This window comes from Canis lupus, chromosome X (genome assembly GCF_011100685.1).
Source record: "Canis lupus familiaris isolate Mischka breed German Shepherd chromosome X, alternate assembly UU_Cfam_GSD_1.0, whole genome shotgun sequence".
NCBI lineage: Eukaryota > Metazoa > Chordata > Mammalia > Carnivora > Canidae > Canis > Canis lupus.
This window is the reverse complement of record NC_049260.1, coordinates 43,298,414-43,312,847: the sequence shown is the minus strand read 5'-3', so window position 1 is coordinate 43,312,847 and position 14,434 is coordinate 43,298,414. Positions and strand designations below refer to the sequence as shown.

The 14,434-nt window shown below is 38.2% G+C and overlaps 1 protein-coding gene across 1 annotated transcript in view; it reads left to right on the top strand.

Annotated features, from left to right (window-relative positions):
* Positions 1-14,434, top strand: part of DGKK (diacylglycerol kinase kappa) — a 97,687-nt gene that overhangs the window by 33,799 nt on the left and 49,454 nt on the right. Inside the window, exons 6-11 of the mRNA XM_038588790.1 lie at positions 3,023-3,206; positions 3,912-4,020; positions 4,750-4,889; positions 5,801-5,882; positions 7,943-8,034; positions 8,857-8,956. Of these exons, the coding sequence (XP_038444718.1) occupies positions 3,023-3,206; positions 3,912-4,020; positions 4,750-4,889; positions 5,801-5,882; positions 7,943-8,034; positions 8,857-8,956 (707 nt within the window). The remainder of the gene's footprint in view (positions 1-3,022; positions 3,207-3,911; positions 4,021-4,749; positions 4,890-5,800; positions 5,883-7,942; positions 8,035-8,856; positions 8,957-14,434) is intronic.

Genomic DNA, 14,434 nt, shown 5'->3' with positions numbered 1-14,434 from the left:
TTATTTATGGGTGAGTTTGGTCATCTTTTCACTTTTAAGAAACAATTTATATTTCCTTTTCTCATCATTGTAACACATAGCCCATTTTCATCTCAACACTAGGAAACAAGTTAGTTTTTTGAAGGCTCACTTTGCAGATAAGGAAATGGAGGCCCAAACAGCTCATGGTAGTTAGTCTCATTGCCACTGTTGCCTCACCTTTAGAGACTGACTAACCCATCGTGTTAAAAATCATTGGGCATAAACAGGTCTATTCTCGGACCCCTGAAAGGAGAGTCCTTACTTCTAAGCACAGCTCACACTTCCACTAGATGTTAGCATGAACCTGTTTCCATAAATCCTTTCATTGGAGTACATACCCAAAGTCACATGATCACATACAGAGTATAAGCAGGAGATTGCTGAATAAAGAAAAGATGCACTGAGCAGAATCAGGTTCTCAAATAAAGGGGAGGTAAATCTGAGGCCAGGTCATGAGCTGGGGCTGGCATTGTTGGTTGGTAGGGGAGCAAGCACATAAAAAGATACTACATTTTTTTAGAGGTGCCTAGGTGGCTCAATCGTTAAGTGCCTGACTCTTGATTTTGGCTTAGGTCATGATCTCTGGGTCATGAGATGGGGCTCCTTGCTGAGTGTGGAGACTACTTAAGATTCTCTCCCTCTCCCTTTGTCCCTCCCCCACAGCCATACCCCTTCCACCTGTGTGTGTGCACATGTACTCTCTCTCTAAAAAAATTAAATTAAATTAACATTAAAAGATACTACCTTTATTGATGATTTTCATCATATATTTTGTGACCTGATCCCTAATGTTTTGTACCATATTAAAACAGTCTCACCCTTATTTTTTAACTGCTTTATCTAACATCTTGTAATTTTATATGGTTCCTGTCATCTCTCTGACCTCATTTCTGCTACTTAACCTCTCACTCACTCCACAACAGTCATGCCATTCTATTCAGTGGGCCTCAGACATCTAAGTCTCCCTTCTCTGGGTCCTAGCCTTATTCTTTCTTCTGCCCCAAAAATTCTTTTCCCCTGTATCTGTATTGTTCACTTTTTCACTTTGTTCAAGTCTCAAATATCACCTCCCCAGAGAACCTATCCCTGACTACTCTAAAATAACACCCCCTTTAGTCTCCATCCCATTTCCCTGACTTCTTTTTCTTCATATCATATTATTTTCTATATTTCTTCATTATGTTGTGCCTCCCACCATTAGAATATAAGTTCCATAGGAGCAGAAACTATTTCTATCTTGCCCACCACTGTTTTCTCAGAACATAAGAAGGACAAGCACAGAGAATGCCCTCAATACATATTTGTTGAATGAATGAATGTCTTAACTACCATTGCATCAACATATTACCTTTTGTAAAACAACTGTTTTTTTTTTATTTTTTTGTATATTTTTTCATTGGAGTTCAATTTGCCAACATATAGTATAACAGGGTACTTCCTTTGGATGTGTTCAGGAAGGGTAACTATTTCCAAGCTATGCTACTGAAGGGAATAACAGACTCCCCTTATAGCTGTGAGTCCTAGCGAGCCCTGAAAATTTGGTGCCTGGCTGGCTGACCAGCTTAGGATGCCTTCAAGTTCTCCTGGCCAGGGGTCCCCGGGTGGCTCAGCAGTTTGGCGCCTGCCTTCGGCCCAGTGCGTGATCCTGGAGTCCTGGGATCGAGTCCCACATCAGGTTCCCTGCATGGAGCCTGCTTCTTCCTCTGCTTGTGTCTCTGCCTCTGTGTGTGTGTGTGTGTGTGTGTGTGTGTGTGTGTGTCTCATGAATAAATAAATAAAATATATTTTTTAAAAAAGTTCTCCTGGCCAGTGAGTAGGTATTGGCCCATAGAGGAAGCCTGCTTTAGGTTTTCCAGGCAAAACAGCCATGAAATCTGCTCATGTCAACAGTATCCCTCCAGGCTTCCTTTCACCCAGGTTACAACAAATGGGAAATCTCAACCCACCTCCATCCCTGTGCCCTGCACCATTCAGGAGTGGGCCACATGCCTTTTGCCTTTTGCATTTATTTTTGCTGGGGTATACCTGGCAAGTCACAAGCTCAGAGTTTAGGGGCTCATGATTTGTCTACCATCTCATAGGGAGCCATTGCTCACTGCCTGTCTCCCTGTCAACAGGTTCTAAGACTTAGCATAAGCTGGCAGGTATTGGCAATTTAGACTGCTATAACTCCACTTTCCTATAGGGAACTTCAGAGTTAGGGATTATTAAAAGCCTCTCTCTTGTTCAGACAATTTCCCTATAGTATTATTTCCCCTGAAAGTTGGTGTGATAACTGGGATTGCTCTGCCAGAGCCTTAGAGGAGTGATTAAACCTCCCTCCTTCCTCCAACATTGATATGTTCTGTCATTAGCTCCTGGCTAAAAGACAGCCCCCCCCCCAAACCCCTTACCTGGTATCTTCTCACTATGGGAACTGAGCTATCCCAGGCAAAGAGAGGATTAATTGGTACTCTGATCCTCCCCTTGGGCTCTCAACCCTCTCCTTCTTCAGTTTCCCCACAGTGTTTTATTAATCCTTTGTTGTAGCACTAATTTCCTTAATTTTTGTGTTCTAACATACTATTATATATGAGTCTATTCCCCCAGCTTGAGGGCAGAAGCTATATCCCTACAGTTTCTAGCATGATGACTGGCATGTAGTAATTGCTCAACAAATGTTGTTTGCCTGGCAACAGCTGGGCAGACATTAAATGAAAGCAGCCTTTGGTTTGTGTTCTCAATTTCCCTCTGCTTCTCAGTCTCAGGAGACCGGAGCATAAGGAAACTCTGAGAGTTGTTGGATATATCTTTTGCCTTGTTTGTGGTGATTATATCACATATATCTAAACTCATTAAATTGTATACATTAAATATGTGCAGTTCTTTGTATATCAATTATACCTCAATAAAGCTGTTTTTAAAAAGTCGTTGCAAAATGTGATATCAAGTCATGTCTTGTTTCCATCTCAACGGCCCCTTTCTTTTTTCTCCTTTCCTTTTTGTTGCGTGCATATATCAGGCCAATTAGTAGTATCTTCAGACTTCTGGAACCTTGATTGGTCATCAGCCTGTTCATGTCCCCTTCTCATCTTCATCAACTCCAAAAGTGGCGATCACCAAGGGATCGTCTTCCTCCGAAAATTCAAACAATACCTTAACCCATCTCAAGTTTTTGACCTGTCAAAGGGTGGACCTGAAGCCGGGTAAGCGTGGGCTAAGGGATATAGTTGGGTATATAGAAGAGACTCTTCGATCTATACATTCTAGACTAAGATAGGTTTCCTGGAATCCATTCTAGTACCTGGGAAGGAAAGATATATTTTTTCAAGTCAGGACATGGGCACATAACTTTAGAGCATTTGGGGTTGTCTAGTTGGAGGACTTTTAGCCCTATCCCAGAAGTCCCTTCAAGCCCATGGCCTGCTCTCAGATTTGTTCCACCTTTCCTGGTTGGAAGAAGTCTAACTTTGTCTCCTGACCTCAGAGGAAGAGGCAAATGGATGTTGCTGTTTACCTTTCCTGTCCCTCATTCTTTACTGGGGCCAAATAAACATATCTCCACTCTAGGCCTGTTTTACTTAGGGAGCATCTGGCTGTTCAGCTCTGGTTTCTGTGAAGCCACTGGCCACTGTGCAAGGCATTCTTCTTGGGGCTTATCAGGTAGGTATAGCTAGGTTACTAGTAGCTTCCAGAGCAAGGTTAAGCATACAAGAGGGTGGAATGAAGCAAGGCCTCATCTCCAGGATTGCCTGTGATGATGGGTACAGAGAGGTAGGAGCTAAGTAAAGAAGGCAGTTAGCCTGGTTAGCAGGATGCAGAAGCAGTAGTCCTTAGCTCCTGATACAGTATAGCAGAGTTGTAAAACTTAGCAGTTCACAAAATGACTCCTTTTCCCCTCTTTCTTTCAGCCTATGCATGTTCAAGAATTTTGCTCGTTTTCGCATTGTAGTTTGTGGTGGAGATGGCAGTGTGAGCTGGGTCTTATCTCTGATCGATGCCTTTGGATTACATGAAAGGGTAAGTTCCTAGCTGACTCAGTTTAGCCATTGCTAGGGAGACTGGGTGTATGGAACTGCTCATCCCCAAAAGTCCCTGGTCTTCACTCTCCTTATCTATATCACACGTTTTCTAGTGGTTTCATAGTCAATCTGACAGACAAATTCTCAATCTAAGCTTTCTCACCTAAACCATTTTCTGTGGGAAGGAGAAATGAGGTAGTTAGCAGAAGGGATGAGCAGTGCTTTACTCCTCAGGCCCCAGAGTAAAGATTTAAAGGGGAGGAGAGCAGCCAAAAAAGAAGTGGCTTCGGGCCACATTCAAGCACCAATTTCCTTCTCCTCCTGAGGCCATTGAATTTCTTCTCTGAGTCCCAAGAGTAGCAAAAACTTACCTCTCCCTAGACAGCTCCGTACTCTTCTGACTCTAGTAGCTTTGTCTCCCAAGGCACCTTTTCTCCTTGGCCAAGCCTTGTTAGAAATTTGTGGCTATACTTCTCTATCATAAGCATGGCTATAAATTATTGGCATATTCCAACTTTCCCCTTTACTGAGTAGGTTCTATATTGCCAAGAGTGATGTCAAACTTCTTAGGAAAAAGTTCACTCAGCATCAGATATCTTCCTATTACGCTTCCTAAATTCAAAAGTCTCTTATTACCACTTGCTTTGAGACAATCTTTCCCAAGGTTCTTTTATGGGTGGATCTTGGTAGGATTCTCTGAAAAAGGTGCCTGGTTTTGTTTTTGTAGTGTCAGTTGGCAGTCATCCCACTTGGAACCGGCAATGATCTGGCCCGCGTCCTAGGCTGGGGTGCATTCTGGAACAAAAACAAGTCACCTGTGACCATCCTCAACAAAGTGGAGCAGGCTAGTGTGAGGATTCTAGACCGGTGAGTGGCTGAAAGATCAGGTCATTGTATCTATTCTAGTCCCCTATCAGTTACTCTCAGTTACATAATCTCAACCATGAATGTTCTAACCTCCCGCACAGAGCCTCATTTCCTCTCTGGCTTCAGTGCAGGGCAGCTTGGGAAGGCCTTATCTATGAAGAAGTCCGGGTCTACCATGTATCCTTTGGACATCACTAAAGCCCCTCTTCAAACTTAAAAGATCCTAAACCAGGAGCCCCACAAGTAAATTTTAAAGGTTCTGTGAACCTCCTTCAAATTGCATAGTTAATTATCTATGTAAGCATATTTTTTCTTGGGAGTGTTTCTATATTTCTATTCTATTCTAGAATAGTATAGAAACTATTCTGTAGCTTCATCAGTTTTTCAAAGAAATTTTTAAAAATAGGGTTCAAAAACACTTGGCATACATGGTCTCTGCTCTAGAGAAGAATGAGTATTACCATCATATCTCCTGAGAAGAAAGACTTTCAATGCTGGGTCATAGTATTTGATTTATGGCTGCCCATAAGGATATTCTGGGAAGCTTTTTCAAGGTACCAAGCTGATCCCACCACAAAGACTCATATTCAGGTCTTGAGTAGGACCCTGGTATATGCATTTTACAAAATCATCTGAGGTGATCTTGATATAGTTACCTCTCTGGTTTAGAAGCACTGCCCTCTGACCCTATGATGGAATTCTTTCCATCATACTGACCTTGAGAAGTCATGAGGCAGAGGCTCCCACTTATAGTATATCTTGAGATCAGGTGACCTGAGAGTGTGAGTATGTCTACAACTCATCTTCCCTCACCATATAAACATTTTGACTTTTTTCTTGACACATGAAGCTTTGATGACAGCCTGTGATGAAACAGAGCCCTAAATATCTGTCTTTGACCTTCATTTCAGATGGAGTGTGATGATCCGTGAGACTCCCAGACAAACCCCATTGCTAAGAGGACAGGTTGAAATGGATGTACCCCGATTTGAGGTAACTACTGCCCAGCTATAATTCAGGCCTTTGTGGCCTTTGTGGCATAGTGAAATAACAAGTAAAAACTAGAGAAGCTTTCATATTGCCCATGGGCTCAATGAGGATGAGATCATGGGGGGGTTTTAGACTTGTCAATCAGCAGCTTTTACTAAGAACTGTGTTAGGCATTGGAGATATAATTCATTCAGCCATTTACTTCATTCATTCAAAATATGTATGGAAATATTTATTGATTACCTACTATGTGTTCTAGGGACTGTTCTTATGTACTAGTGGTAAAAAAGAATGACATAGTTCACACTGTCATGGAGTTCATAGTTTAGTGGTAGAAATAATAATTTTAATAAAGTAGTATGAGTGTTAGTATATAAGGAAGTAGACAGGGGTGGAAACACCCAGCAGATGTACCAAACCGAGTCTGGGGAAGATCAAGGAAAACTTCTCAGAAGCACCATTTCAGAAGAGATTGAAGGACTAGAGAGAGTTAACCAGGATACGAAGAAAGAGGAAGCCTGTTCCAAACAGATGGAATAGTATGTGTTGTTCCAAAAGCAGACAGAGCATAGAATATTCACAGAATGGAATGGAATATTCACATACATTTATTAATGGCTAAAGCATAAGGGTCAGGGAGGAGATATGCAGGGAGAATTACTAAAGATGAGGCCGGAAAAGCAATCAGGGGCCAGGCCAGGAAGAACCCAGTAATCCATGGTAGGAAATTTGGGCTATAAATTTATCCTAATGAGAATTATAGAAGGATTTTTTTCTTACATTATTTTGAGAATTTTCAAACATACTAGCTTCTCGAACTCTATAGTAGAATTAATTAGGACTCTAGCCTGCAGGATATAACTTTCAAAGACATAAAAAGGCTTATTTCAATATAAATGACATTTAAATGGCTATCTACTATATGTATATCACAGTACACATTATTAGGCATTCTATTAAAATTTGAGATATATAATGCCAATAAGTATACAAACATATATATTTAAATTAAAAATAAAATAAAATGGTAAAATAAAATAAAATGGTAGAGTCTGCCATTCACATTTCACTATATTTGCCTTACATATTTGTCCATTTATCCATTCTGCTATCTAATGGAAGGGTTTTTAGCAGAAGAGTTCCATAGTACATGGGAAAACAGTTGTAGAAATAAAGACTAGAGACAAGGAGAAAAGAGAGGAGATGCTGCAATTGTCTAGGCAAAAGATGATGGTGATTAGGACTGGTGAAGTGGTAACAGGGATAAGAAGTGGACATATTTAAGACATATGGGAGGGATAGAATCATCAGGACTTGGTAGATGTTTGAATATAGAGAGGTGATGGGAGAGGGTGGAGTAGAAGCTGTAATTAAGAATACAGAGTCAGAGCACCTGACTGGCTCCATTGGTAGAGCATGCAACTCTCAGTCTCAGGATCATGAGTTCAAGCCCCACATTGGGCGAGAAGCCCAGAAAAAAAAAAAAGAACACAGACTCAAGAGCCAGACTACCTAGAATCAAATCCTGGTGCTGCCATTTATTAGCTACCTCTTTCCTGTGCCTCAGTTTGCTATTCTGTGTAATGGGGTTGTTATAAGGATTACATGAGAAAATATTTATATCTAGCTTAGAACAGAGCCTGGTAAGTACTTACATAGTAAGTACTATATAAGTGAATTCTATTATTATTACTAATATTATTATAATAAGAGGTAACACTCTGGCATTGGAAAGATGTGGGTTCAGATTCCAGATCTATTATTTACTAGCTATGCAATATGAGATTATATTTTCATTTAAAACATGGAACAAAAAGTTACCTCCATGAGTTTTTGAGAATTATTTAAATGAGAGTAAACAATATACATCTCTTATTTTCAGAATGACCACAGATCTAAGATTATCTATGGGCCTCATCAACAAGAATTTTTGATTATGATTATTTTCAGAGAGGCAGTTGAGTTGTTGTTAAAGAGTCAGTAGGAAATAATGAGGGGATAAGAATGAGCAGCAGACTATGTCCCAGTGCAAAGATTCCAGAGTTGAACACTCTTTTTCCTAGGCTGCTGCCATCCAATATCTAGAATCTGCAACCACTGAGCTGAACAAAATCCTGAAGGCCAAGTACCCTACAGAGATGATCATCGCAACCAGGTCAGTATTCCTTTGGCTTTCAAATTGAGGTATCTTTTTCCCCTTTGTGAGCTATTCTTCAGTCCAAAAAGGAGCTCATTTTGATAGTTTGGGGTATTGAGGCCAAGGAAAATATCAGATTTCTCCCAACTCAAACCTCCTAAATGGAAAGTTTAGGAAAAAATAGATGAGATTGAGGTAAGGACCACTGCTATTCCAAAAAGACAAAATTACAAGCCAGAGATTTGAGAGAAGGATTACAGAAGGGAAAGAGCATTCCACAGTATTCAAGAGCATAACATTACTCCCTACAGTAGGGACACCTTGCTTTCTATCAGACACTAGGAAAGGTCTCCATAGAAATGATGGCAGCTACTTTCTCATAGCCTAAACAACACATTCTGCCTTTCCAAAGATGTGAGTCATTCATTCTTCCTGGGACTCTTTGGATGGTTCCTCACCAGTCTGTCATATCTGCCTTTGATACACACTCACCCTGGGACAGTCTTCCCAAAGTCATTATGTTTGTACTAAATTATATGGGCTCTTGGACCATAACTGATTTGACCCAGGGTCAAAACTTGACCCAAGTTGTATCAACTGAATTTTCATTTCTGGAAATTCTGAATTTAGGACTAAGAAGTTCTAGTTAAACTCGTTTAAGTACTCATGTATTTGATCATATGTACATGAAGAAATGGAAAAGAAAGGGGGAGAGGAAAGAGAGAGAGAGAAGATAGATCGGAAAAGAGAAAGAGAAGGTGGAAGATGGACTTCATAAGAGAGAAGGGCTCTGGATCTAATTTTCCATGTCATATTGTGCCATATATCTTATCTTTGCAGATTCCTCTGCTCAGCAGTGGAAGATTTTGTGGTAGATATTGTAAAGGCCTGGAGTCGGATAAAACAGAACAATACAGCTATAGAATCTGTAATTTTGAAAGTAAGTTTCCATTCCTTTTATCTTGCATTCTTTGTGGAGCCAGGGCCCCCTTTTTATTTTTTAATTTTTAATTTATTATTTTAATTCCAGTATAATTAATATACACTATCATATTAGTTTCAGGTATACAATATAGTGATTCAACTATTATATTCATTACTCAGTGCTCATCATGATAAGTGTACTCTTAATCTCCTTCACCTATTTCACCGATCCCCCAACCATCTCCCTCTGGTGACCACTAGTTTGTTCTCTATACTTTTTGGGTTGTCTATTTTTTATTTGTTCATTTGTTTTGTTTCTTAATTCTACACAAGAGTGAAATCACATGGTATTTTCTTTTTCTGACTGATTTATTTCACTTAGTATCTTACCCTCTAGATCCATCCATGTTGTTGTAAATGGTAAGATTTCATTGATTTTATGGTTGAATAATATTCCATTGTGTGTATATACCACATCTTCTTTATTCATTTGTCTACGGATGGATAGTTAGCTATTGTAAATAATGCTACAATAAACATAGAGGTGCATGTATCTTTTCAAAATAGTATTTTCATTTTCTTTGGGTAAATAGCCAGTAGTGGAATTACTAGATCCTATGGTTGTTCTATTTTTAGTTTTTTGAGGAACCTCCATACTGTTTTCTAGAGTGGCTGCACCAGTTTGGATTCCCACCAACAGTGTAAGAGGGTTCCCCTTTCTGCACATCCTCGCCAACACCTGCTGTTTCTTGTGTTGTTGATTTTAGCCATTCTGACAGGTGTGAGGTAATATCTCATTGATGTTTTGATTTGCATTTTCCTGATGATGAATGATGTTGAGCATCTTTTCATGTATCCGTTGGCTATCTGGATGTCTTCTTTGGAGAAATGTCTTTCATGTTTTCTGCCCATTTTTTTTTATTTTTTTTTTATTGGTGTTCAATTTACTAACATACAGAATAACACCCAGTGCCCGTCACCCATTCACTCCCACCCCCCGCCCTCCTCCCCTTCCAACACCCCTAGTTCGTTTCCCAGAGTTAGCAGTCTTTACGTTCTGTCTCCCTTTCTGATATTTCCCACACATTTCTTCCCCCTTCCCTTATATTCCCTTTCACTATTATTTATATTCCCCAAATGAATGAGAACATATAATGTTTGTCCTTCTCCGACTGGCTTACTTCACTCAGCATAATACCCTCCAGTTCCATCCACGTTGAAGCAAATGGTGGGTATTTGTCATTTCTAATAGCTGAGTAATATTCCATTGTATACATAAACCACATCTTCTTTATCCATTCATCTTTCGTTGGACACCGAGGTTCCTTCCACAGTTTTCTGCCCATTTTTTAATTGGGTTATTGGTTTTTTAGGTGTTGAGTTGTGTCAGTTCTTTATATATTTTAGATACTAACCCTTTATCAGATGTGTCATTTGCAAATATCTTCTCCCATTCCATAGGTAGCCTCTTATTTTTGTTTATTATTTCCTTCACTTTGCAGAGCTTTTTATTTGATGTGGTCTCAACATTTAATTTCACTTTTGTTTCCCTTGTCTAAGGGGACTTAGCTAGAAAAATAGTTGCTACAGCTGATGTCGGAGAAGTTATTGCCTGTGCTCTCTTCTAGGATTTTTATGGTTCCATGTCTCACATTTAGGTTTTTCATCCACTTCGAATTTGTTTTTGTGTATGGCATAAGGAAGTGGTCCAGTTTCTTTCTTTTGCATGTTACTGTCCAGTTTTCCCAACACACTTTGTTGAAGAGATAGTCTTTTTCTCATTGGATATTCTTTCCTGCTTTATCAATGATTAATTGACAGTAATTATGGGGTGGTTTTTTTTATAGGTTTTCTATTCTGTTCCACTGATATATGTGTCTATTTTTGTGCCAGTATCATACTGTTTTGACTACTACAAACATGGTATGGTGCCTCCAGCTTTGCTTTTCTTTCTCATGATTGCTTTGGCTATTCAGGGTCTTTTGTGATTACATACAAATTTTAGGATTGTTTGTTCTAGTTCTGTGAAAGATGCTGTTGGTAATTTGATAGAAACTACACTAAATATGTAGATTACTTTGGGTAGTATAGACATTTTAACAATATTTTTTCTTCCAATCCATGAGCATGTAATGTCTTTCCATTTTTGTGTCATCTTCAATTTCTTTCATCAATGTTTTACAGTTTTCACAGTAGAGGTCTTTTACTTTTTGGTTAGGTTTATTCCTAAGTATCTTATTATTTGGGGGTGTAATTGTAAATGGTATGGATTCCTTAATTTTTCTTTCTGTCACTCCATTATTAGTACATAGAAATGTAATAGAGGAATGCCAGGGTGGCTCAGTCATTTAAGGGTCTATTTTCGACTCAGGTCATGATCCTGGGGTCCTGGGATCGAGCCCCAAGTCAGGCTCCTTGTTCAGCAGGAAGCCTGCTTCTTCCTCTCCCTCTGCCTGCCACTCCCCCTGCTTGTGCTCTCTGTCAAATAAATAAATAAAATATTTTTTTAAAAAAATGCAACAGATTTCTGTAAACTGACTTTGTATTTTGCGACTTTACTGGATTGGTTTACCAGTTTTAGCTGTTTTGGGTGGAGTCTTTCTGGTTGTCTATATATCTATAGTGTCATGTAAACTGCAAATAGTGAATGCTTGACTTCTTCCTTGCCCATTTGAATGCCTTTTATTTCTTTGTGTTGTCTGATTTCTGTAGCTAGGACTTCCAGTACTATGTTGAATAAAAGTGGTAAGATAAGATATCCTTGTCTTATTCCTGACCATAGAGGAGAAGCTCTCAGTTTTAACTCCTAAGAATGATGTTAGCTGTGAGTTTTTGATAAATGATCTTCACTATGTTGCAGTATGTTTGTGGGTTTATTTCTGGACTCTCTATTCTGTTCTATTGTTCTGCATGTCAGTTTTTGTTCTGGTACCATACTGTTTTGATTATTACCGTTTTGTAATACATCTTAAAATCTGAGATTGTAATTCCTCCAGTTTTGGTCTTATTTCTCAAGATTGCTTTGGCTATTCAGGGTCTTTTGTCATTCCATACAAATTTTAAGATTATTTTTTCTACTTCTGTGAAAAATACTGTTGATAATTTGATAGGTATTGCATTAAATCTGTATATTGCTTTGGTTAGTATGGACATTTTCACAACATTTGTTTTCCCAATCCATGAACATGGCATGTCTTTCCATTTGTGTCATCTTTAATTTCCTTCATCAGTGATTTATACTATTCAGAGTACAGATCTTTCACTGTCTCAGGTTTTTTTTAAAGATTTTATTTATATATTCATGAAAGACACACACAGAGAGAGGCAGAAACAGAAACAGGCTCCATGCAAGGAGCCTGATGTGGGACTCAATCCTGGGACTCCAGGATCACACCATGGGCCAAAGGCAGGGGCTAAACTGCTGAGCCACGCAGGCGTCCCCAAAGCCTCAGTGAACTTTATTCCTAGGTTTTTATTATTTTTGGTGCAATAGTAAATGGATTTTCTTAATTTCTCTTTCTGCTATTTCCTTATTAGTGTATAGATTTCTGTATATAGATTTCGTATCCTCTGACTTTACTGAATTCATTTATCAGCCCTAGTAGTTTTTTGGTAGAGTCTTTAGAGTTTTCTATATATAGTAGGATGTCATCTGCAGATAGTGAAAGTTTTACTTCTTAGCGATCTGGATTCTTTTTAATTCTTTTTGTTGTCCTAGTGCTGTGGCTAGGACTTTTAGTACTATACTAAATAGAACTGGTGAGAGTGGGCATCCTTGTCTTGTTCCTGATCTTAGAGGAAAAGCTCTGTTTTTCACCATTTACATGTTGACAGTGGCCTTTTCATATATGGCCTTTATTATGTTGAGTAATATTCCTTCTAAAACTACTTTGTTGAGGGTTTTATCATAAGTGGATGTGTACTTTGATGATTTTTCTACATCTGTTGAAATGATCACGTGGTTTTTATCCTTTCTCTTGTTGATGTGATATATCATGTTGATTAATTTGCAAATATTGAATCACCCTTGCATCCCAGAAATAAATCCTACTTGATCGTGGTGAATGATTTTTTTTAACGTATTGTTAGATTCAGTTTGCTATATTTTGTTGAGGATTTTTGCATCTATGTGAATAAGAGATATGGACCTGTAGTCCTTGTTTTTGGTATTTTTTTTATCTGGTTTTCTTATCAGGTTAATGCTGGCCTCATAAAATGAATTTGGGAGGTTTCCTTCCTTTTTTTTTTTTTTTTTTTGAATAGTTGAGAAGAATGGGTTTTAACTCTTCTATAAATGTTTGGTCGAATTTACCTATGAGGCCAGCTGGTCCTGGACTTTTGTTTGTTGGGGATTTTTTTATTGCTGATTCAATTTCATTGCTGGTAAACAATCTGTTAAAATTTTCTATTTCTTCCTACTTTAGTTAAGGAAGGTGATTTGTTTCTAGGAATTTATCCATTTCTTCTAGGCTGTCCAATTTGTTGGCATAGAATTTTTCATAAAATTTCTCATAATCCTTTGTATTTCTTTGTTATCAGTTGTTATTTCTCCTTTTGTTTATTTGAGTCCTCTCCCTCTTTATTTTTTTATTAATCTGGCTAAAAGTTTATCAATTTTGTTTATCTTTTCAAAGAACCAGCTCCTGGTTTCACTGACCTGTTCTTTTGGTTCTTTAGTCTCTATTTCATTTATTCTTCTACTGTTTTGGGGGGTTTTGTTCTTTTCTTTTTCCATCTCCTTTAAATGTTAGGTTAGGTTTTCGAGATTTTTGAGATTTGAGATTTTTCTTGCTTCTTGAGGTAGGCCTGTATTGCTGTAAGCTTCCCTCTTAGAACAGCTTTTGCTGCATCCCAAAGATTTGAGATTTTGTGTGTTCATTTTCATTTGTCTCCATGTATTTTTTTATTTCCTCTGACCTATTCATTGTTTAGTAGCATGCTATTGAACCTCTTTGTATTTTTTTTTATTTCCTGATTTTGTCTGATGGTGTCAGAAAAGATGCATGATATGACTTCAGTCTTTTTAATTTATTGAGACTTGTTTCATGGCCTAACATCTATCTGGATCTATCTGGAGAATATTCCATATGCACTTGAAAAGATGTATTTCATATGTATTCCACTGTTCTAGGATAGAATATTCTCAATATGTCTGTTAGATACATCTGGCCCTAAATGTCATTCAAGCCACAGTTTCCTTGTTGATCTTCTCTTGGATGATTTATCCAATGATGTGACATGTTAAAATACCTGCTATTATTGTATCACTATCAATTACTTCCTTTAATTTTTAATAGTTGCTTTTTGTATTTGGATGCCCCCATGTTGGGTGCATAAATATTTACAATTGTTATATCTTTCTGTTGGATTGTTCCTTTATGATTATATTGTGTCTTTCTTTGGCTCTTGTTAGAATATTTGTTTTAAAGTCTATTTTGTCCAATATAAGAATTGCTACCCTGACTTTCTTTTCACTTCTATTGGCATGATAAAT